The sequence below is a fragment of the Pseudophryne corroboree genome, chromosome 10 (assembly GCF_028390025.1).
Source record: "Pseudophryne corroboree isolate aPseCor3 chromosome 10, aPseCor3.hap2, whole genome shotgun sequence".
Classification (NCBI taxonomy): domain Eukaryota; kingdom Metazoa; phylum Chordata; class Amphibia; order Anura; family Myobatrachidae; genus Pseudophryne; species Pseudophryne corroboree.
Window position 1 is genome coordinate 60240983 of NC_086453.1, and position 24516 is coordinate 60265498.

The 24516-nt window shown below is 47.6% G+C and overlaps 1 protein-coding gene across 1 annotated transcript in view; it reads left to right on the forward strand.

Annotated features, from left to right (window-relative positions):
- The window catches only part of LOC134965997 (kinesin-like protein KIF18B), a 205018-nt gene that overhangs the window by 100778 nt on the left and 79724 nt on the right, over nt 1–24516 (forward strand). The window contains exon 10 of the mRNA XM_063942446.1: nt 7927–8053. Coding sequence (XP_063798516.1) covers nt 7927–8053 — 127 coding nt within the window. The remainder of the gene's footprint in view (nt 1–7926; nt 8054–24516) is intronic.

Genomic DNA, 24516 nt, shown 5'->3' on the forward strand with positions numbered 1-24516 from the left:
CCAATTACACAAACAATGCCCCCCCAGCTGTGCCAATTACACAAACAATGCCCCCCCAGCTGTGCCAATTACACAAACAATGCCCCCCCAGCTGTGCCAATTACACAAACAATGCCCCCCAGCTGTGCCAATTACACAAACAATGCCCCCCAGCAGTGCCAATTACACAAACAATGCCCCCCCAGCAGTGCCAATTACACAAACAATGCCCCCCCAGCAGTGCCAATTACACAAACAATGCCCCCCCAGCAGTGCCAATTACACAAACAATGCCCCCCCAGCAGTGCCAATTACACAAACAATGCCCCCCCAGCAGTGCCAATTACACAAACAATGCCCCCCAGCTGTGCCAATTACACAAACAATGCCCCCCCAGCAGTGCCAATTACACAAACAATGCCCCCCCAGCAGTGCCAATTACACAAACAATGCCCCCCCAGCAGTGCCAATTACACAAACAATGCCCCCCCCAGCTGTGCCAATTACACAAACAATGCCCCCCAGCAGCAGCACTATGGAAATACATATAATAGGTATTATATAGAATGTGCTGTATACATATAATGAGCATGGACCTAGGTCACCAGAAGGCACCATTGAGGACTAGATGGAGGAGGGCGCTGTGCCGGGGTCTTACCCACACCAGCACGGCCCGCAGGTTACTCAACACCGACTCGTAGCTCCCCAGGGTCCCCAGGAAAGCTTCCTGTACACTGCGGACCTGCTCATCCCTCTCCCGGGCGACGGCGCTGCATGCCCCGCGACTTCTCATCACTAGCACAGCGTGTGCTCAGTCTCCTGCTACGGCGCTGGCTGACGTCTCCTGCCGTGCGGAAGTTTGAAATATGGTGTGGACCGCCAGCCAGTCAGGAGCCGGCGCACGAGCTCTGATTGGCTGGCGGCCGGCACCATATTAATATGCACCCCGCCGCAAGCTACTTAAAAAGCGTCGCTCGCGAGCTACGAGTTGGCGACCTCTGCTCTATACACTTGTGTGTATTAGCTTAGTTCACATCATAGGACATCACATTATCAGAGATCCTGTCATTCATTTGTAATCTCCTAGGCACACAATGCAGCCCTTCCGGGATAAGTACACACAGATCTAGCAATAATACATCCTATTCTATATTTGTATCCAGTGACTATCTAAAGTGTGCAGCTAGCCTGACGCACGTTTTGCTGTTTGCTTTATCAGAGGCCTCTGATATTGTATATTCGCAGAGCAAGTGTGCAATGCTATGTGTACGCCAAGCTGCTAAAATCCAGTGTGTGCGCAGCCCAGGACTTACTTCTCCAGTGCGATGAGTACAGGCTGATCGGGCCGGAGCTGACGTCACACACCCTCCATGAAAACGCTTGGGCACGCCTGTTTTTCATGTGACACGCCCAGAAAACGGTCAGTTACCACCCTCAAACGCAGGCTTCCTGTCAATCACCTTGCGTACGCCCGTGCAAATGGATTTTTCGCACCATCCCGTCGCTGACCGGCGATACCAGTTATAGCTGTCCGACGCGCATGCGTATTGCGGTGCATGCGCAGTTTGGACCTGATTGCCTGTTGTGCAAAAAAAAACCGCACAGCAGTGATCAGATCTGATTGATCCCCTTGGTTGCTTCATTAATGTAATACATTGCAGTGTTGGGTCGTTTATTTCCCAAGCACATGGTTTACTTTGGGGCAATTTGTGAACTAACCTGTTGGATTGAAGGTGTGATTGTGTGCCGGGTTCAGGATTGCTAGCAAAGCAAAAAAGCAAGCAACAGGGCAAAAGCATGCTGCTGGTTTTGGGTGGGGCAGATGTAACGTGCAGAGAGAGTTAGATTTTGGGGGGGGGGGGGGGTTGGGGCGGATTCAAACTAGAATCTAAATTGCGGTGTAAAAATAAAGCTTTCTAACATTCGTGGGCTACATACACAAGCGGGTGGTATTTCGTTTGCCGGCTGTTGGGATCCCGGCGCAGAGTCTACCAGCGCCGGCATACCAACACCTTTTCTCCCTCTTGGGGGTCCACGACCTGGGATCCGGTCTGAGGATCGACAGTGTCTAGGTCGACAATGTTTAGGTCAACCGCTATAGGTCGACAGTCACTAGGTCGACATGGATGGAAGGTCGACAGGGTTTCTAGGTCGACAGGTCAAAAGGTCGACATGAGTTTTTCACATTTTTTTTTTTTTTTTTTGGATTTTTTCATACTTAACGATCCACGTGGACTACGATTGGAACGGTAAAGTGTGCCGAGCGAAGCGGTAGCGGAGCGAAGGCACCATGCCCGAAGCATGGCGAGCGAAGAAAGCCATGCGAGGGGACGCGGTGCACTAATTTGGGATCCCGGTCACTCTACGAAGAAAACGACACCCAAATTTTTTTTTTTCCTCATGTCGACCTTTAGACTGTCGACCTAAACATTGTCGACCTAGATACTGTCGATAAAACAAACCACACCCCCACGACCTCCCTGGAGAGAGAATAGTGTGACGTGCACCGTGCCTGGAGCGTGGCGAGCACAATGTGGCGAGCGCAGCAAGCCCGCAAGGGGCTCATTTGCACTCGCCCATATGCCGGTGGTCTGGATTCTGGTGCCGGTATGCACTACACCCGCAGAAGCAGCCAGTATTTACCCTGTACAGAAACAATATAAGCCATCCAAATCTGATCTCTCTGCACGTGTTACACCTGCCCCACCTGCATTTCAACATGGTTCTCCCTGTAGTGTGCTTTGCTAACAAACCTTAATCAGGCCCAGTGTGAGGCCAATTTACAGGGTTAGTAAGCCGGGATGTGTTTGGCATCCTGGCAGTTGGGATACCGGCGCCAGTCAGCTAACAGGGGTGTCGGAATCCAGACACTCCTGTTAGCTGACCGGCGCCGGAACACTGACTGCCAACATCCCAAAAGTGAGTACCGGGGTGGGTGTAAGGGAGGGGAGTGGAGGGGGGGAGGTTAGCGTTAGACCATAAGGGGGGTTAGTCGTAGACGACACTTTCGGAGGGCAGATGGGGTAAAATTCTTACCCGCGGCCGGTGTTGGGATTCTCACTGTCAAAATTATGCGCTTGGTCATGTGACCGCCAGCATTTCATAGCCAACCCAGTAATCCCCGTATGACAATGAACACTTTGTTGCCTTTTTCTTTAAACAGAACCATCCTGGCATTTACATAGGGTGTTATTGTGCAACAATCTAATTATTGGGTTCCTGCACTTCGTTGTCCTGCCCAGCTGATGACCAAGTTTTGCTCTGCAGCCAGAAAGACAGAGTAGAGACGGATCCTAAACACCCTAACACAGTTCTGGTCATGCATCTGTTTGATTCATAGGTCTTGTGCTAATCAGTCGTTACGTCCAGTTGTCTAGTGCTGGCGTGTCTACCCTCCGCGCTGCTCTCTGTTACAATCCATTGTCCCGGGTAATGACGGTAACCGTTCACCCAGGCGGTCTGGGACCATTTAGCTGAAATGCGTTACATATGCAGCGGCTGCAGGGCTTTGGAAACATTTCTCCTTTTTATGTTTTGCCATTAAGATGGAGTCTGGAACAAGTAAAACAAAAACAAAACAAGAAGAATCTATAAAGTAGAACGTAGGGTAAGCAGGGGGTGCTTTAACGTTTCGCTTTGTTCTTTTCAAAAGTTTCATTTTAGTTTAACGTTATGTCTCTTACTGCATTCACCACATGGAATCAGGATTTCCCCACTGAGTAATGGCTCTCCCCCTTTTGGTGCCTTTGAAATCGTCTTGCCAAGGTTAATCTTCTATTTTCATATTTTTATTTTTATTTTTTCCTCTCAATTTTTATTTAAGTTTCCTTTCTAACAATGTCCTCACATTGGGTTGTGTAAGCTGTCGTTTGGAAGTTATTAAACTATTAATGTGACAAGGTAATGTAGCGTTCCCCCTGGCTATGGTTGTACTTACTCGGAACTCGTTACGCAATTCGCTTTTCCAATTTGTAGTCTAGTTAAAGGCGTCTCCTACAACGTTTTCCATGTCTGAATAAAATAGACGAGTTCTCCATAACTTTACTCATTATAATGTATTTATCCCGTTTTGTTAGGTATTTTTATATTTTTGCTCTTAGCAGGTAGTTGCATTGTGAAATGCAGCTGCTGATTGTGATATCTACGTTTAAACGACTGATAGGATTAAAGTCCATCTTTAAACCAGATGTTTTTGCTCTGGAATCTGTTTTCTTGGGCAGAAAGACGGACACCCTGTTATCAGGTGCATGTTTTCAGCCAGACGTTACTGGTACTGTGCATCACTTGCTGCCAGAAAACATCTGTAGAGATAAAATTAAAAGGTCTCCAGTTCATGTTCCTCCGCTTACTGTCCGTTCACATCACATTTCTAATGCCGGGTACACACTGGAGCGTTGTCTGGCTGCTTCATAACAAATCTGCTATAGTGTGTAATGGTGGGTACACACTGATAGATATATCTGCAGATCAGTTGATCTGCAGATATATCTATGGACGGATCGGGCAGTGTGCTGTGTATACGCACTGCCCAATCCGTCGGGGACTGACGTCATGAGCTGGGCGGGCGTGTACACACGCCCGCCCAGTTCAGCTGTCAATCACCGCCGGCTGCAGCAGCATGTGTACGGGCGGTCAGCTGGTCGCCTGTACACACACAGCGATGCGCCAATATATCAGTAGATATATTGGCTGTCGACTGTGCTGCAGGGCTGACGTGATATGTCTGTGAACTATGGTGTTCAGACATATTTATTTATTTATTAACAGTTTCTTATATAGCGCAGCATATTCCGTTGCGCTTTACAATTAGAACAACAGTAATGGAACAAAACTGGGTAAAAACAAACATATAGAGGTAGGAAGGCCCCGCTCGCAAGCTTACAATCTTTAGGGAAATAGGAATAGATACAGAAGGATAGATGCTACCTATTGCATAATGGTCCACCAGATTGCTAGGTTCTTAATGGGTTGTATGATGATACCCCACAAAGTTATCCAAGTGTCAGGAGGGTGAGAGACTAAAGAAAGACAAGATATGTGATGTTATGAATACTCTACAGAGGATGTAATTAGATAGGGAAGCACTGAAGGTTATGTGGGTGGGTCTGGAATTTGATAGGCTTGTCTGAAGAGGTGAGTTTTCAGGGAACATTTAAAGGTTTGGAGACTAGAGGCGAGTCCTACTGTGCGTGGGAGGGCATTCCACAGAGTGGGTGAAGCCCGGATAAAGTCCTGTAATTTTGAGTGTGAACAAGTAATGCGTGTGGATGAGAGACGTAGATCTTGTGCAGAGCGGAGAGGTCGGGTAGGGAGATATTTTGAGATGAGTGAAGAGATGTATGTTGGTGCAGTTTGGTTAATAGCCTTGTATGTGAGTAAAAGTATTTTATATTTAATACGGTAGAATACCGGTAACCAATGGAGGGACTGACAGAGCGGATCTGCAGACGATGAACGTCTGGCAAGGAAGATTAGCCTCGCAGCTGCATTCAAAATGGATTGTAGTGGTGAGAGCCTATGTTTGGGAAGACCGGTCAGGAGACTTACAGGTTGAGTATCCCATATCCAAATATTCCGAAATATGGAATATTCCGAAATACGGACTTTTTTGAGTGAGACTGAGATAGTGAAACCTTTGTTTTTTGATGGCTCAGTGTACACAAACTTTGTTTAATACTCAAAGTTATTAAAAATATTGTATTAAATGAACTTCAGACTGTGTGTATAAGGTGTATATGACACATAAATGAATTCTGTGAATGTACACACACTTTGTTTAATGCACAAAGTTATAAAAAATATTGGCTAAAATGACCTTCAGGCTGTGTGTATAAGGTATATATGAAACATAAATGCATTCTGTGCTTAGATTTAGGTCCCATCACCATAATATCTCGTTATGGTATGCAATTATTCCAAAATACAGAAATATCCGATATCCAAAATTCCTCTGGTCCCAAGCATTTTGGATAAGGGATACTCAACCTGTACAATAACCAATGCGGGAGATAATGAGAGCATGGATTAGAGTTTTTGCTGTGTCTTGTGTAAGACATGGTCGTATTTTGGATATGTTTCTTAGATGTATGTAACATGATCTTGAGACAGATTGAATGTGGGTAACAAAGGACAGTTCAGAGTCAAGAATGACACCTAGGCAGCGAGCTTGTGGGGTAGGGATGATTGCCCAGTTCTCAACAGTGATAGAGATATCAGGTTGGAAACTACTATTGGCTGGTGGAAATATAATTAATTCTGTTTTGGAAATATTAAGTTTGAGGTGGCGAGATGTCATCCAAGATGAAATGGCAGAAAGGCATTCAGTGACACGGCCCAATACAGATGGTGACAAATCAGGGGAGGATAGGTAGATTTGAGTATCATCCGCATACAGATGGTACTGAAATCCGAAGAGTTGATTAGTTTGCCAAGAGATGTGGTATAGATAGAGAAAAGCAGAGGACCTAGGACTGAGCCTTGCGGTACCCCATATCGCCTGTACACACTGGCCGACGGACCCGCGATATATCGGCCATTCAATAGAACGGCCGATGTATCGGCCAGTGTGTAAGGGCCTTAAAAGTGATTTGCACTCCCACGGGCGTTTGTTGTTCCTGCTGCACAGCCAACTGGAGGTCCATTACTACCAACCTACATTGTGTTATGCAAATGACGGACAGAACAGTGATCGTTCCATCCTTCATTAAATCTTTCCTCTGTGTGTGGGCGATCGGGCTCAAGGGAAGTCGTTTCTCAAATCTGTCCGATGGGATCATTATGAGATCCCGACGTATGGTATCTCGGTGTTCGAAATACTGATGCTGGGATTTCGACGATAAAAATGCAGACAGGGGTGAGTAAAGGGTGTTATACCCTCTCCCCGCACCCTAACCCTCCCTAACTGCAGACTAACCCTAACCTCCCCCCTTTGTTCCTAATCACCGCCTGGCGTTGCCTAAACCTAAGTCACCCCCCCCCCCCCCCCCCCCCCCCGCTGCCTAACCTCCCTGCCCCGTAGCCTAACCCTAACCCTCCAGGACGCAGGCTTAACCTAACCTACTACCCCCGCGGCTTAACTTTGCAGTGCTGCGGTGTGTCCTCGCTTGGGATCCCGATTGTCAGGATTCCGGCGCCGGGACCTTGCTCCCTTTCTGAATGCCAGAGTCGCCATTCAGTCTGCTGGGTTTCCGACTGCTTTCCTGTCCGATTGCCCGTCACTCCAGTGTGTACTCTGCTTAATTTACGCAAAAATGAGCCTTTCAATGGGCGTGCTATGGGAGTGTCATTGCGGGTGGCTGTGTTCCCCGACGCACAGCTGCAGGCATAGGAGCCTGGGGTCAGACGGAGACACTGCACATGCCAGATGTCTGCTGCAAGTTACAATGGTGCGACTGGTGGCGGCTTATGAGGACTCACCAGTCGGTAATACAGCGTGCATCACTTACATACATCGTAGAAGTGTGACCATCAGTAGACGCTGCTACGTGGGCTTATGCGGGTGACTCAGAATCAGCCCTGAAGTTGTGTGCAGATGAGCACATTAATGAATGGAGCCATGCTCATTGCACAGTGGCTAGCATTGCTTTCTAAGAGTGACGGAGTCCTGAGTATGATCCCCAGGCAGGGCCCTTTCTGTGTCGCTGTGTACTTTTTCCTCACATGCACTGGCAGGTTGATGGCAGGTGACTAAGAATGAGCCTTAGCTGGCGTGTCCTTGTGTGTTAGGGAAATTAGGAGGCAAGTTCCAGCAAGGCCGCTGCTGATGCGAATGACCTGTTTAGCGCTGCATAAATGGGGCCAATATATAAATAATGATTAAATCACACCAAAACGTGAAATGCTATTCATACATTGGTGCGAGGAGATGACATCACTCCAGAAAGTGCAATATAAATATCTTTATGTTGCTGTTTATTAACGTTCTATGTGCTGTCTGGTTTGCTGCAGATTAGAAGAGCCGTTAGACACATCAAGTCCAGAGCAAGGATGCAAGACCCGCCTGCAAGCACTGGGCAGTCTGTCCCCCAGTCACTTACAGCACAAGCGCAGCCTGAAGAAGACTACAGAAACTCAGGTATAGTGGGTTAGTGGTATGTACGGTATAGACACTGGCAGTGCGTACGGGGCCCAGGGGGGCACACACATACCCATATATTTCTACTTGCTCCTCCGGAGCCGCGCGTCGGTTGGTGCTGCAAGCGGAAATCACCGGTAAAAATTGCGCATGCACTATAGAAATGTCTCAGAGAACAGGGTGCAGACACCATGTTCCCAGGAACCGTCATATGACCAGTAGACTCTGGCACAAGCAAGACTCTACTGCACTGCCAGACATGAGGGAGTCTGCACGCAACCTGCACACGGGCTCTCTCCTTTACACCAAGAAATTGCAACACGTGACTTAATACAGCACCAATGAACTGTATATTGGCGCGAGACAAAAGTTTCACCTCGTGGAACCAACTTGCTGTTTATTTAATGAGTTTGATTTCATACCCGATCTACTGGTTAATGAATGCTTCCTTTTGTTCCCTTTGTCTGGGGTCAGAACACTAGTTCACCAGTTATTCCACACAGACTTGGAGATGGGTGGAGCTAGTACACCCTTTAGCCAATCAGACTACTTCAGCTCCACCTGTACCTGCACATCAGTGTATCTGCAAGTGTGAAGTGGGCGGGGTTAGGCAAACGACACAGAATAATGTGTTCTGCCAATCTAGAACGGGAGGATTGCTGTGTGCAAAGCTTCTATACGTGGGTTGGGGCTAAGCCAGAGGGGAATCGTAGCAAAAGTAGCGGTCTATAAAGACTGCCCCAAAACAGTGCAGGAACTGAAAATCACCATCTCCAGGTACACTGCCTCCTATACTCTACAAGAGCTGTTAAACATGTGTAGAAGGGTGGTATTATGCCTTCAAAACCAGGGATAACACTTTCAGCACACAGGGGCAGATGTACTAAGCCATGGAGAGAGAGAGAGAGGATTTTATTTACTAAGCTTAGCAGAGAGAGAAAGGACCAGCCAATCGGCTCCTAACTGACATGTTACAGGCTGGGTTTGAAAAATAAGTTAGGAGCTGATTGGCTGGTACTTTCTTTCTGTCCAAGGCTTAGTAAATAGACCCCAAAGTACCAGCCAATCGGCTCTTGTCGTCTTTCAAACACACTTTGTAACATCGGAGTTAGGAGCCGGTTGGTTGGCACTTTATCTCAATCCACTTTATCACTCTCCAACGCTTAGTAGATCTCCCCCTTAATGTGAAGAAGTATGTAACACATTTTCTTTTTGTCTTGTAAATATGTGTAACCAATTAGGTTGGCATAGTACTTAGTGCAGTCACAACTGAGGAACTCCCTGTATATTTCCCCTATACCCAACCCTCCCGCTCGCAACCTAACCCTAATTGCCTACATTCTGACTAGTAACATTTTGCCTGTCGACATTCTGAGAGTGTCAACATGTCTGGTATTTTAACAATGTTGACATCACTGCTGACATGAATGATGACATTGTTGACCTGTTGACTACATCCCGTGAAGCGTCTTTCCCTATATCATCCTCCTTTTCATCTGTTATTTCTGGCCACAGACTAAGGGAATGAACGGCAGTAACATTAGAATGTTTACGGCCCATGGAAAGAAGTGATGTCAGTGTAGTAAATCCCGTTATTTGTACATGTCTGCACCACATACTTCATACACAAATTACAGTGCTGCAGGTTTCTGACAACCAGGAATGCTCCGTAATGTGTGGATATATTTATGCTGTGTGTGGGAGTCTTTGGCCTGTTCAGCACTGTGCACCCTTCACTGATTTATAGGGCACCAGAATCCCTCCGGACTCCAAGTGCCAGTCCACCTATAAATACGGGTAATCACTTCGGACAATTCATGTGATGAGAAAGGAAAATAAAAATACTGGTCTATCGAAATATTAAATGATGCTTAGAATAGCTCATTCAGGGGAAAAATGCTTGTGTTGGCCCAACCAATTCTCTCTGGTTTCGTTCTAACCTCAAGTAGAGCCTAAATATTACAGTAAGAACGGTTGCTGAGTTGTGATAGAACTCGCTGCGTATTCCTGGCACTTTCACCAGAATATTCTACTTGATGGCTTACGAGAACTGCATACCCATGGTACTAGCATGTAAAGCCAGACCTTCACGGTTTGCTGCAATGCTGTATTATGTTCTTGCAGTATACAAGTATTAACCCACCAATCATTCTTAATAAAATAAGTTATTTTTAAAATGCCACGATGGGTAGGTATAGACACTGGTGGTTGGAGGTGGCTAATGCCAATGGGAATCTGTTACCACTAGGGGGCGGTCAGGGGTAATGCCACTTGATATCGGTCTTTCTCCCAGCGGAGAGGGCATAATGTTATAGTGGAGACTCATGGACACCTGATAAAACAAAGGTGTGTGTTTTTTTGATTAAAAACAAAATTAAAAACCATTTTGGATGATTTTATTTTTTAAACAAATCGTTAAGTGATTAATTAGCTGGTGGTGGAGAATGAAACCTGTGATTGGCTGGGAAAAACCTTTCCTACAATATGAGGTCGCACATTGTCTAAGAGGCAAACGTGTAGAAAATGGCTAACTTCAAGCCTTGGAGAGAGAGAAATGACAATCTGGCAACTTGTCTACGTTATCTCGTTCCAAGGCTTAGTACATCTCCCCCCTTCATATAGCTGCAGCTCACAGTACATGTAACAGATGGACAGGATGTACGGCCTTGTCCCGCTGAGGGTGCTCTCTGCACTTCTGACTCACTAGACTTTGCCTCAGGCATTGCCTCATGCGCTAGTGGCAGGTATACGCAACAGAAAATAGCAACATACAGTATGCTTGTAGCCTGCCACACATAAACAGGATCAGTGGGACCTACATACCCTTTATATTGCGGGAGAAAGCAGGAGGATGATGGTCTCTTCCCTACATTCCTCCAGTGCCCGCTGGCAGAACGTAGAAATATCAGGGCACAGTGCAGAGCCTCTGGTACCACCTCTCTTAACCACTTTCCTGGCATGGTCGCATCAGAGGCGACCATGCCTGCAAGTGCTCTATCTGACCTGATCGCACAGGATGCGACCAGTCAGATAGAGAGTGTTAGCAGCGTCGGGGAAGGAAGCTTCCCTCCGCTGCTGCTGTCAGAGGGACCGGAAGGTCTCCCTGCACTCTCCCCCACTGATTGCCGTGCTGCCGATCACTGCTGATCGGTCAGTACGGCAGGATCCCCCCCCCCCCCCCTCCAGCGGCTGCAGACAATGGCAGCCGCTGGGAAGTGTAAATGAACCCTCCCAAGCTACCCCCAGACCCCACCTGCACGCTGTCCCGGCTTTCAAAATGAGAGCCGCGATGTTCCAATATTCGTGATGTTCCCAATCAATGTTTCGATGTTTGGGGAGAAAAATATTTCGAAAAATTAAAGATAAAAAAAAAAAATCCCCTTTTTTTTTTTTTTTTTTTTTAAACTAAAATCATTTGGGAAAGGGTTAAATTCATGTTCTTCACCTAATTCACTCTTAAAAAACCCGACAATTTCGGAGCGGTTTTAGGCGAAATAAATAGTTAAGTGGTTAATGAATAATCATGTACTTGTAGGGGTTTAAATGGCATCATTTTCCCAATTAAGCCATGTCAGGTTCCAGGTGACTTTCTCTCTAAAAAAAAAAAAGCTCAGTGTGTTACAGTATATGATGTGGGACAGGTAGGTGGAGGTGTTTTTATTTCGGTTGGGTTTGATTTGCCAGCGTTTGGGATGCTGGTGGTGAGACTACAGACTGCCGAATCCCGACACCTTCCCCGAGCAGACCCACCCTCCCCGCAGCCTAAACCTAAGCCTCCCCTCCCCACAGCCTAACCCTCCCTGGTGGTGCCTAATTTAACCAACCCCCCCCCCCCCCCCCCCCCCACAGCCTAAACCTAATGGGGGCGGCTAAATCTAACCCCCTCCCCCCACAGCCTAAACCTAACGTGTGTGTGTGGGGTCCTCCTCCCTCATGTCTTACCTCTCCTGCTGGCCGGTGCCTGTTCGTTTGGCATTCTGGCGCCGGGAAGGTGGACCTACCTGGGATTCTGGTGTCGGCATTCTGAATAGTATCCTGATTCCACATTCTGTATTCTGACAGCCGGGGTCCTGACTGGATCCCGTGTTATTGATGAGAGAGGGGTTCTTAAACTTGCAGATTAGAGGTAAAAGTGTTCCTTCTGGAACTGCCATCCATTTGGCTGCCATGTGTGTGTCTGCCCCTTTTGGAGCCTTATGTGAAAATGAATCCCTATCCTCAACACCTTTTTATCCTCTGTACATCCTCCTGTTGTGGATCCGGTTCTCTTACATTGGCTTGTTTGACGTGCTCTAGGGTATGATCGCTGAAGTGGAGAAGCGTTCGCCTTGCTTGCACTCCATGTTCTCTCTCACTGTCTTCATTAAATGTTTGCTCTCTATAGGAAGTACCTGCCTGTGCCACCAGGGGAGTCTCTCTCTCGTGTGGTTTTTTTTTTTTTTTACCAAGCTTGTTCTCCTTTTTTTTTTTTTTTTTTTTACAAGCTTTATAAAAACACTGAATAATTTCTACAGACATTATTCTATACACCGTAACACTGGAATGACTTTAATCTGATGAAAAACACTTGCTTACTATGATTTTTCAGACATTAATAACAAGTGCAAAAATCCTACATTTGTACAGTTTAAAACAACCCATTATTTTCCTTACGACCACTAACAGCGTATGGTTCTGACACCTCAGTTGTCTCTCTTTTTGTGGTTTCCCCTTGCCCTGACGACCCAGAATTGGCATTTCTAATTGGATCTCGCATTAATCGGATGCGCACATTCATGCAGTGTATTTGAGTTTCTTTAAACAACCTTGCACCTAATTGGCTTAGCCCCTAGAATCAAAATGGTTGCTACAGGCAACATTCCACTAATCCTTTGGTCGTCATTGGTGGGGATTTTTGTCCATAAAGTTGGTGCAGAATTGCAACACGTGTTAGCTTCCACCAATACTACGCCAAAAAACTGGAAGCGGTTTAACAGAATGCTGACGCCAGAATACCAACAATGCCGACGCTGGCATACCGGCAAGACAGGCTTCTGTACCTCTGTGGGTATCCACGACACCCATAGAGGGAGAATATAACCTGTGGTGAGCCAGCAGCGCAGCGAGCCCGCAAGGGGTTTTCGATCGCTCGCCCCGCTGCCGGCATATTACTGACCGGGATGCAGCTGTCTGTATACTGACGGTCAGCGGTAATTGATACTGAACATATACGTATATTTGTTCTGTGGATAATACAGGTGGTGGCTGACTGCAGTCTTTTGTCAGTGTACAGATGTCTGCCCTCCACGCTAATGATTACTCCCTTGCTACTTACATCTAAGCTGTATTATGTTTTGAGAATTGTGGTGCTCTTTGTTACCTGCACTCCATCTTTATTATTTATTTACTGTTATGCTAAGTTTCTCTATCGTCCTAAGTGGATGCTGGGGTTCCTGAAAGGACCATGGGGAATAGCGGCTCCGCAGGAGACAGGGCACAAAAAAGTAAAGCTTTACTAGGTCAGGTGGTGTGCACTGGCCCCTCCCCCTATGACCCTCCTCCAGACTCCAGTTAGATTTTGTGCCCGAACGAGAAGGGTGCAATCTAGGTGGCTCTCCTAAAGAGCTGCTTAGAGAAAGTTTAGTTTAGGTTTTTTTCTTTACAGTGAGTCCTGCTGGCAACAGGATCACTGCAACGTGGGACTTAGGGGGAAAGTAGTAAACTCACCTGCATGCAGAGTGGATTTGCTGCTTGGCTACTGGACACCATTAGCTCCAGAGGGATCGAACACAGGCCCAGCCGTGGAGTCCGGTCCCGGAGCCGCGCCGCCGACCCCCTTGCAGATGCTGAAGCGTGAAGAGGTCCGGAAACCGGCGGCTGAAGACTCCTCAGTCTTCATAAGGTAGCGCACAGCACTGCAGCTGTGCGCCATTTTCCTCTCAGCACACTTCACTGGGCAGTCACTGAGGGTGCAGAGCGCTGGGGGGGGGCGCTCTGAGAGGCAAATATAAACCTTATACAAGGCTAAAAATACCTCACATATAGCCCATAGGGGCTATATGGAGATATTTAACCCCTGCCTGACTGGAAAAATAGCGGGAGAAGAACCCGCCGAAAAAGGGGCGGGGCCTATCTCCTCAGCACACGGCGCCATTTTCTGTCACAGCTCCGCTGGTCAGAACGGCTCCCAGGTCTCTCCCCTGCACTGCACTACAGAAACAGGGTAAAACAGAGAGGGGGGGCACATTAATGGCTATATATATATATATATTAAAGCAGCTATAAGGGAGCACTTAATATAAGGATATCCCTTGTATATATAGCGCTTTGTGGTGTGTGCTGGCAGACTCTCCCTCTGTCTCCCCAAAAGGGCTAGTGGGTCCTGTCTTCATTAGAGCATTCCCTGTGAGTTTGCGGTGTGTGTCGGTACGTGGTGTCGACATGTATGAGGACGATATTGGTGTGGAGGCGGAGCAATTGCCAAATATGCAGATGTCACCCCCCAGGGGGTCGACACCAGAATGGATGCCTTTATTTGTGGAATTACGTGATGGTTTATCTTCCCTTAAACAGTCAGTTGAGGACATGAGGCGGCCGGACAATCAATTAATGCCTGTACAGGCGCCTCAAACACCGTCAGGGGCTGTAAAACGCCCTTTGCCTCAGTCGGTCGACACAGACCCAGACACGGGCACTGATTCCAGTGACGACGGTAGAAATTCAAACGTATTTTCCAGTAGGGCCACACGTTATATGATTTTGGCAATGAAGGAGACGTTACATTTAGCTGATACTACAGATACCGTAAAACAGGGTATTATGTATGGTGTAAAAAAAACTACAAACAGTTTTTCCTGAATCAGAAGAATTAAATGACGTGTGTGATGAAGCGTGGGTTGCTCCTGATAAAAAGTTGATAATTTCAAAAAAGTTATTGGCATTATACCCTTTCCCGCCAGAGGTTAGGGCGCGCTGGGAAACACCCCCTAAGGTGGACAAGGCGCTCACACGCTTATCCAAACAAGTGGCGTTACCCTCTCCTGAGACGGCCGCACTTAAGGATCCATCAGATAGAAAGATGGAAGTTATTCAAAAGAATATATACACACATGCAGGTGTTATACTACGACCAGCTATAGCAACTGCCTGGATGTGCAGTGCTGGAGTAGTTTGGTCAGAATCCCTGATTGAAAATATTGATACCCTAGATAGGGACAATGTTTTACTGTCGTTAGAACAAATAAAGGATGCATTTATCTATATGCGTGATGCACAGAGGGATATTTGCACACTGGCATCTCGGATGAGTGCTATGTCCATTTCAGCCAGAAGAGCCTTATGGACACGACAGTGGACAGGCGATGCGGATTCAAAACGTCACATGGAGGTTTTGCCGTATAAAGGGGAGGAGTTATTTGGAGTTGGTCTATCAGACTTGGTGGCCACGGCTACTGCCGGGAAATCCACTTTTTTACCTCAAGTCACTCCCCAACAGAGAAAGGCACCGACCTTTCAACCGCAGCCTTTTCGCTCCTACAAAAATAAGAGAGCAAAGGGCTTGTCGTACCTGCCACGAGGCAGAGGAAGAGGGAAGAGACACCAACAGGCAGCTCCTTCCCAGGAACAGAAGCCCTCCCCGGCTCCTGCAAAAACCTCAGCATGACGCTGGGGCCTCTCAAGCGGACTCGGGGACAGTGGGGGGCCGTCTCAAAAATTACAGCGCGCAGTGGGCTCACTCGCAGGTAGACCCCTGGATCCTGCAGATAATATCTCAGGGGTACAGGTTGGAATTAGAGACGGATCCTCCTCATCGTTTCCTGAAGTCTGCCTTACCAACCGTCTCTTCCGAAAGGGAGAGGGTGTTGGAAGCCATTCACAAGCTGTACGCTCAGCAGGTGATAGTCAAAGTACCCCTATTACAACAAGGAAAGGGGTATTATTCCACTCTATTTGTGGTACCGAAGCCGGATGGCTCGGTAAGGCCTATTCTAAATCTGAAGTCCTTGAACCTCTACATAAAAAAGTTCAAGTTCAAGATGGAGTCACTCAGAGCAGTGATAGCGAACCTGGAAGAAGGGGACTTTATGGTATCCTTGGACATCAAGGATGCGTATCTACACGTTCCGATTTACCCCGCACACCAGGGGTACCTCAGGTTCATTGTTCAAAACTGTCACTATCAGTTTCAGACGCTGCCGTTCGGATTGTCCACGGCGCCTCGGGTCTTTACCAAGGTAATGGCCGAGATGATGATTCTTCTTCGAAGAAAAGGCGTATTAGTTATCCCATACTTGGACGATCTCCTAATAAGGGCAAGGTCCAGAGAACAGCTGGAGACAGCTTTAGCACTATCTCAAGAGGTGCTAAGACAACACGGGTGGATTCTGAATATTCCAAAATCCCATTTAATCCCGACAACTCGTCTGCTGTTCCTAGGAATGATTCTGGACACGGTTCAGAAAAAGGTTTTCCTTCCAGAGGAAAAAGCCAAGGAGTTATCCGATCTGGTCAGGAACCTCCTAAAACCAGGAAAAGTGTCAGTACATCAATGCACAAGAGTCCTGGGAAAAATGGTGGCTTCTTACGAAGCAATTCCATTCGGCAGATTCCATGCAAGAATATTCCAAAGGGATCTGTTGGACAAATGGTCAGGGTCGCATCTGCAGATGCACCTGCGAATAACCCTGTCACCAAAGACAAGGGTGTCACTTCTGTGGTGGTTGCAGAAGGCTCACCTATTAGAAGGCCGCAGATTCGGCATTCAGGATTGGATCCTGGTGACCACGGACGCCAGCCTGAGAGGCTGGGGAGCAGTCACACAAGGAAGAAACTTCCAGGGAGTATGGACGAGTCTGGAAAAGTCTCTTCACATAAACATTCTGGAACTAAGAGCAATCTACAATGCTCTAAGCCAGGCGGAACTTCTCCTGCAAGGAAAGCCGGTGTTGATTCAGTCGGACAACATCACGGCGGTCGCCCATGTAAACAGGCAGGGCGGCACAAGAAGCAGGAGTGCAATGGCAGAAGCTGCCAAGATTCTTCGCTGGGCGGAGAATCACGTGATAGCACTGTCAGCAGTGTTCATCCCGGGCGTGGACAACTGGGAAGCAGACTTCCTCAGCAGACACGATCTTCATCCGGGAGAGTGGGGTCTACATCCAGAAGTCTTCAACATGTTAATAGACCGTTGGGAAAGACCAATTGTAGACATGATGGCGTCTCGCCTCAACAAGAAACTGGACAAATATTGCGCCAGGTCAAGAGATCCACAGGCAATAGCTGTGGACGCACTGGTAACTCCTTGGGTGTACCAGTCAGTGTATGTGTTTCCTCCTCTGCCGCTCATACCAAAGGTATTGAAGATCATACGGCAAAGAAGAGTAAGAACAATACTAGTGGTTCCGGATTGGCCGAGAAGGACTTGGTATCCGGAACTTCAAGAGATGCTCACGGACGAACCGTGGCCTCTACCTCTGAGAAGGGACCTGCTACAGCAGGGTCCCTGTCTTTTTCAAGACTTACCGCGGCTGCGTTTGACGGCATGGCGGTTGAACGCCAGATCCTAAAAGGGAAAGGCATTCCAGAAGAAGTCATTCCTACCTTGATTAAGGCACGGAAGGAAGTCACCGTGAAACATTATCACCGCATTTGGCGAAAATATGTAGCGTGGTGCGAGGATCGGAGGGTTCCGACGGAGGAATTCCAACTGGGTCGTTTCCTTCATTTCCTGCAATCAGGATTATCTATGGGTCTCAAATTGGGATCCATTAAGGTTCAAATTTCGGCCCTGTCAATATTCTTCCAAAAAGAATTGGCCTCTGTCCCTGAGGTCCAGACTTTTGTCAAGGGAGTACTGCATATACAGCCTCCTGTGGTGCCTCCGGTGGCACCGTGGGATCTAAATGTAGTTTTAGATTTCCTCAAATCCCATTGGTTTGAACCATTGAAAAAGGTGGATTTGAAATATCTCACATTGAAAGTGACTATGTTACTAGCCCTGGCCTCTGCCAGGAGAGTATCTGAATTGGCGGCTTTATCTTATAAAAGTCCTTATCTAATCTTCCATTCGGATAGGGCAGAACTGCGGACTCGTCCGCATTTTCTCCCTAAAGTGGTATCAGCATTTCATCTGAACCAACCTATTGTGGTGCCTGCGGCCACTAGCGACTTGGAGGACTCCAAGTTGTTGGACGTTGTCAGAGCCTTAAAAATATACATTGCAAGGACGGCTGGAGTCAGAAAATCTGACTCGCTGTTTATATTGTATGCACCCAACAAGTTGGGCGCACCTGCTTCTAAGCAGTCGATTGCTCGTTGGATTTGTAACACAATTCAACTTGCACATTCTGTGGCAGGCCTGCCACAGCCTAAAACTGTAAAAGCCCACTCCACAAGGAAGGTGGGCTCATCTTGGGCGGCTGCCCGAGGGGTCTCGGCATTACAACTCTGCCGAGCAGCTACGTGGTCGGGGGAGAACACGTTTGTAAAATTTTACAAATTTGATACCCTGGCAAAGGAGGACCTGGAGTTCTCTCATTCGGTGCTGCAGAGTCATCCGCACTCTCCCGCCCGTTTGGGAGCTTTGGTATAATCCCCATGGTCCTTTCAGGAACCCCAGCATCCACTTAGGACGATAGAGAAAATAAGAATTTACTTACCGATAATTCTATTTCTCGGAGTCCGTAGTGGATGCTGGGCGCCCATCCCAAGTGCGGATTATCTGCAATACTTGTACATAGTTATTGTTAACTAATTCGGGTTATTGTTAAGGAGCCATCTTTAAGAGGCCCTTTCTGTTGTCATACTGTTAACTGGGTTTAGATCACAAGTTGTACGGTGTGATTGGTGTGGCTGGTATGAGTCTTACCCGGGATTCAAAATGCCTCCCTTATTGTGTATGCTCGTCCGGGCACAGTACCTAACTGGAGTCTGGAGGAGGGTCATAGGGGGAGGGGCCAGTGCACACCACCTGACCTAGTAAAGCTTTACTTTTTTGTGCCCTGTCTCCTGCGGAGCCGCTATTCCCCATGGTCCTTTCAGGAACCCCAGCATCCACTACGGACTCCGAGAAATAGAATTATCGGTAAGTAAATTCTTATTTTTGTCTCCCTGTACTGTACTTTGTACGGCGCTGCAAAACACTTGTGGCGCCTTATAAATAAAATGTAATAATAAAATAATAATTGAGTTTATCTTTGTTCCAAAATTAGACACCCATCCAGTTGTTTTGGAATGCGGCTGAATATCTGCATTTTATTTTATATGGCCATTTTAATTCTGACAGTTTCATTGATTTCTCACAATGCCCTGCGTTGTGGATCCCCGTAATCTCTAGCCGATTCAATTAAACACCAATTTGGATCTATAATATTTTCAGATTTTTCTGTGAGTTCTAGTCAGACAATATACTGATTGGATCCCCCATAGTTTCTGAAAATTTGTGAAATGAGGCCACCATGTATATGGTAGGGGTATGGGACTCAAGGTCGACACCCATTGGTCGACAGTGGGTAGGTTGACACTAGAAATAGATAAACACGGACATTAGGTCAACATGAAAAAAGGTCGACATTAGTTTGTTATTGTGTCGTTTTCTCCGTCAAGTGACCGGGAACCCCAATTGGTGCACCGCGTCCCCTTGCATGGCTCGCTTCGCTCGCCATGCTGCAAGGTGCCTCGCTCCACTATCTGTGTGTTCGGCACTGGTTACCGTTCCCAATCGTACTCCACGTGGATTGTAAAGTATGAAAGTCCAAATGTAAAAAAAACAAAAACAAAAAAACATGTTGACCCTGTTGTCGACCCAGTGGCCGTGTCGACCTATTTCTAGTGTGGACCTAGAGTCCGGATACCTATGGTAGAGGCATCCTCTCCCCACCATCAAAGATTGTGAGTTTGGACTTGAAAATAATTTCTATAATTGCATAACTCTGCGTGGGCTATGAAACCATAGAAAATTCCCGCGAAACAATTCATAATTTATATTTTCCCCAACAAATCGCCATGTTGAAGGCCCACAGAGGATATCCTGACCACCTGACTTGTTTACTCCTGATGCCTTTAGCATGTGCGCTTCGTATTTCGTCCATCCAAAGCGTCCTCAAGCGGCCACGGTTATAATGGAGGTTCTCCTAGGCTGTACAAGGTCACTCACTGGTGTTTCTGGAATGTTCTCGGCTGGGGGGAGATACTATCATTGTAGTTTGAGTTGCAGGGAGAATGTTTCAGCTCATTAGTCTACCTACTGTATGTGGGTTTTTTTTTCTCTTTACTGAAATAATGACACAATGGAAGCAAAGGGAATGAGTCAGTCAGGAATGAGTTTGTCTTTTTCCGCCTTGCGTGTCATTTTCTCACACCAAATAATTGCAGACCTGTTGAAAAGCTTTACAGTAGTAATCCGTGTGAGGTAAATCGCTGGTAAAATTATAAATTTTAATCTTGAAAACGAGACTGTGGTATGGAACATCAGGTACGCCCCACGTACTGCTGTAAAATACGGTCATAGAGAAAATGTTTTTCTCTAACGTCCTAGTGGATGCTGGGGACTCCGAAAGGACCATGGGGAATAGCGGCTCCGCAGGAGACTGGGCACAAAAGTAAAAAGCTTTAGGACTACCTGGTGTGCACTGGCTCCTCCCCCTATGACCCTCCTCCAAGCCTCAGTTAGATTTTTGTGCCCGAACGAGACGGGTGCAGGCTAAGGGGCTCTCCTGAGCTGCTTAGTGTAAAAGTTTAAAGTAGGTTTTTTATTTTCAGTGAGACCTGCTGGCAACAGGCTCACTGCACCGAGGGACTAAGGGGAGAAGAAGCGAACTCACCTGCGTGCAGAGTGGATTGGGCTTCTTAGGCTACTGGACATTAGCTCCAGAGGGACGATCACAGGCCCAGCCATGGATGGGTCCCAGAGCCGCGCCGCCGTCCCCCTTACAGAGCCAGAAGACTGAAGAGGTCCGGAAAATCGGCGGCAGAAGACGTCCTGTCTTCAATAAGGTAGCGCACAGCACTGCAGCTGTGCGCCATTGCTCTCAGCACACTTCACACTCCGGTCACTGAGGGTGCAGGGCGCTGGGGGGGGGCGCCCTGAGACGCAATAAAAACACCTTTTTTGGCAAAAAATGCATCACATATAGCTCCTGGGCTATATGGATGCATTTAACCCCTGCCAATTTTTACATAAAAAAGCGGGAGAAAGGCCGCCGAAAAAGGGGCGGAGCCTATCTCCTCAGCACACTGGCGCCATTTTTTCCTCACAGCTCCGTTGGAGGAAGGCTCCCTGACTCTCCCCTGCAGTCCTGCACTACAGAAACAGGGTAAAACAAGAGAGAGGGGGGCACTAAATTGGCATATAAATATATACAGCAGCTATATTGGGGAAAAACACTTATATAAGGTTATCCCTTTATATATATATATATAGCGCTCTGGTGTGTGCTGGCAAACTCTCCCTCTGTCTCCCCAAAGGGCTAGTGGGGTCCTGTCCTCTATCAGAGCATTCCCTGTGTGTGTGCTGTGTGTCGGTACGTTGTGTCGACATGTATGAGGAGGAAAATGGTGTGGAGGCGGAGCAATTGCCTGTGTTAGTGATGTCACCCCCTAGGGAGTCGACACCTGACTGGATGGTCTTATGGAAAGAATTACGTGATAGTGTCAGCACTTTACAAAAGACTGTTGACGACATGAGACAGCCGGCAAATCAGTTAATACCTGTACAGGCGTCTCAAACACCGTCAGGGGCTCTAAAGCGCCCGTTACCTCAGGTCGATACAGACACGGACACTGACTCCAGTGTCGACGGTGAGGAAACAAACGTATTTTCCAGTAGGGCCACACGTTACATGATCACGGCAATGAAGGAGGTTTTGAACATTTCTGATACTACAAGTACCACGAAAAAGGGTATTATGTGGGGTGTGAAAAAACTACCCGTAGTTTTTCCCGAATCAGATGAATTAAATGAGGTGTGTGATGAAGCGTGGGTTTCCCCGATAAAAAACTGCTAATTTCTAAAAAGTTATTGGCATTATACCCTTTCCCGCCAGAGGTTAGGGCGCGTTGGGAAACACCCCCTAGGGTAGATAAGGCGCTCACACGCTTATCAAAACAAGTGGTGTTGCCGTCCCCTGATACGGCCGCCCTCAAGGAACCAGCTGATAGGAAGCTGGAAAATATCCTTAAAAGTATATACACACATACTGGTATTATACTGCGACCAGCAATCGCCTCAGCCTGGATGTGCAGTGCTGGGGTGGCTTGGTCGGATTCCCTGACTGAAAATATTGATACCCTGGACAGGGACAATATATTATTGACTATAGAGCATTTAAAGGATGCATTTCTATATATGCGAGATGCACAGAGGGATATTTGCACTCTGGCATCAAGAGTAAGTGCGATGTCCATTTCTGCCAGAAGAGGATTATGGACGCGACAGTGGTCAGGGGATGCGGATTCCAAACGGCATATGGAAGTATTGCCGTATAAAGGGGAGGAGTTATTTGGGGTCGGTCTTTCGGACCTGGTGGCCACGGCAACGGCTGGAAAATCCACCTTTTTACCCCAAGTCACCTCGCAGCAGAAAAAGATACCGTCTTTTCAGGCTCAGTCCTTTCGTCCCCATAAGGGCAAGCGGGCAAAAGGCCACTCATATCTGCCCCGGGGCAGAGGAAGGGGAAAAAGACTGCAGCAGACAGCCTCTTCCCACGAACAGAAGCCCTCCCCCGCTTCTGCCAAGTCCTCAGCATGACGCTGGGGCCTTACAAGCGGACTCAGGCACGGTGGGGGCCCGTCTCAAGAATTTCAGCGCGCAGTGGGCTCACTCGCAAGTGGACCCCTGGATCCTGCAGGTAGTATCTCAGGGGTACAAATTGGAATTCGAGACGTCTCCCCCTCGCCGGTTCCTGAAGTCTGCTTTACCAACGTCTCCCCCCGACAGGGAGGCGGTATTGGAAGCCATTCACAAGCTGTATTCCCAGCAGGTTATAATCAAGGTACCCCTCCTACAACAGGGAAAGGGGTATTATTCCACGCTGTTTGTGGTACCGAAGCCGGACGGCTCGGTGAGACCCATTTTAAATCTGAAATCCTTGAACACTTACATAAAAAGGTTCAAGTTCAAGATGGAGTCACTCAGAGCAGTGATAGCGAACCTGGAAGAAGGGGACTATATGGTGTCTCTGGACATCAAGGATGCTTACCTCCATGTCCCAATTTGCCCTTCTCACCAAGGGTACCTCAGGTTTGTGGTACAGAACTGTCACTATCAGTTTCAGACGCTGCCGTTTGGATTGTCCACGGCACCCCGGGTCTTTACCAAGGTAATGGCCGAAATGATGATTCTTCTTCGAAGAAAAGGCGTCTTAATTATCCCTTACTTGGACGATCTCCTGATAAGGGCAAGTTCCAGAGAACAGTTAGAGGTCGGAGTAGCACTATCTCAAGTAGTACTACGACAGCACGGATGGATTCTAAATATTCCAAAATCGCAGCTGATTCCGACGACACGTCTGCTGTTCCTAGGGATGATTCTGGACACAGTACCGAAAAAGGTGTTTCTCCCGGAGGAGAAAGCCAAGGAGTTATCCGACCTAGTCAGGAACCTCCTAAGACCAGGCCAAGTGTCAGTACATCAATGCACAAGGGTCCTGTGAAAGATGGTGGCTTCTTACGAAGCGATTCCATTCGGCAGATTCCACGCAAGAACTTTTCAGTGGGATCTGCTGGACAAATGGTCCGGATCGCATCTTCAAATGCATCAGCGGATAACCCTGTCTCCAAGGACAAGGGTGTCTCTCCTGTGGTGGTTACAGAGTGCTCATCTCCTAGAGGGCCGCAGATTCGGCATTCAGGATTGGGTCCTGGTGACCACGGATGCCAGCCTGAGAGGCTGGGGAGCAATCACACAGGGAAGAAATTTCCAGGGCTTGTGGTCAAGCATGGAAACGTCACTTCACATAAATATTCTGGAACTAAGGGCCATTTACAATGCCCTAAGTCAGGCAAGACCTCTGCTTCAGGGTCAGCCGGTGTTGATCCAGTCGGACAACATCACGGCAGTCGCCCACGTAAACAGACAGGGCGGCACAAGAAGCAGGAGGGCAATGATGGAAGTGGCAAGGATTCTTGTGATAGCACTGTCAGCAGTGTTCATTCCGGGAGTGGACAACTGGGAAGCAGACTTCCTCAGCAGACACGATCTTCACCCGGGAGAGTGGGGACTTCACCCAGAAGTCTTCCACATGATTGTGAACCGTTGGGAAAAACCAAAGGTGGACATGATGGCGTCCCGCCTCAACAAAAAACTAGACAGATATTGCGCCAGGTCAAGGGACCCTCAGGCAATAGCTGTGGACGCTCTGGTAACACCGTGGGTGTACCAGTCAGTGTATGTGTTCCCTCCTCTTCCTCTCATACCAAAAGTACTGAGAATCATAAGAAGGAGAGGAGTAAAGACTATACTCGTGGCTCCGGATTGGCCAAGAAGG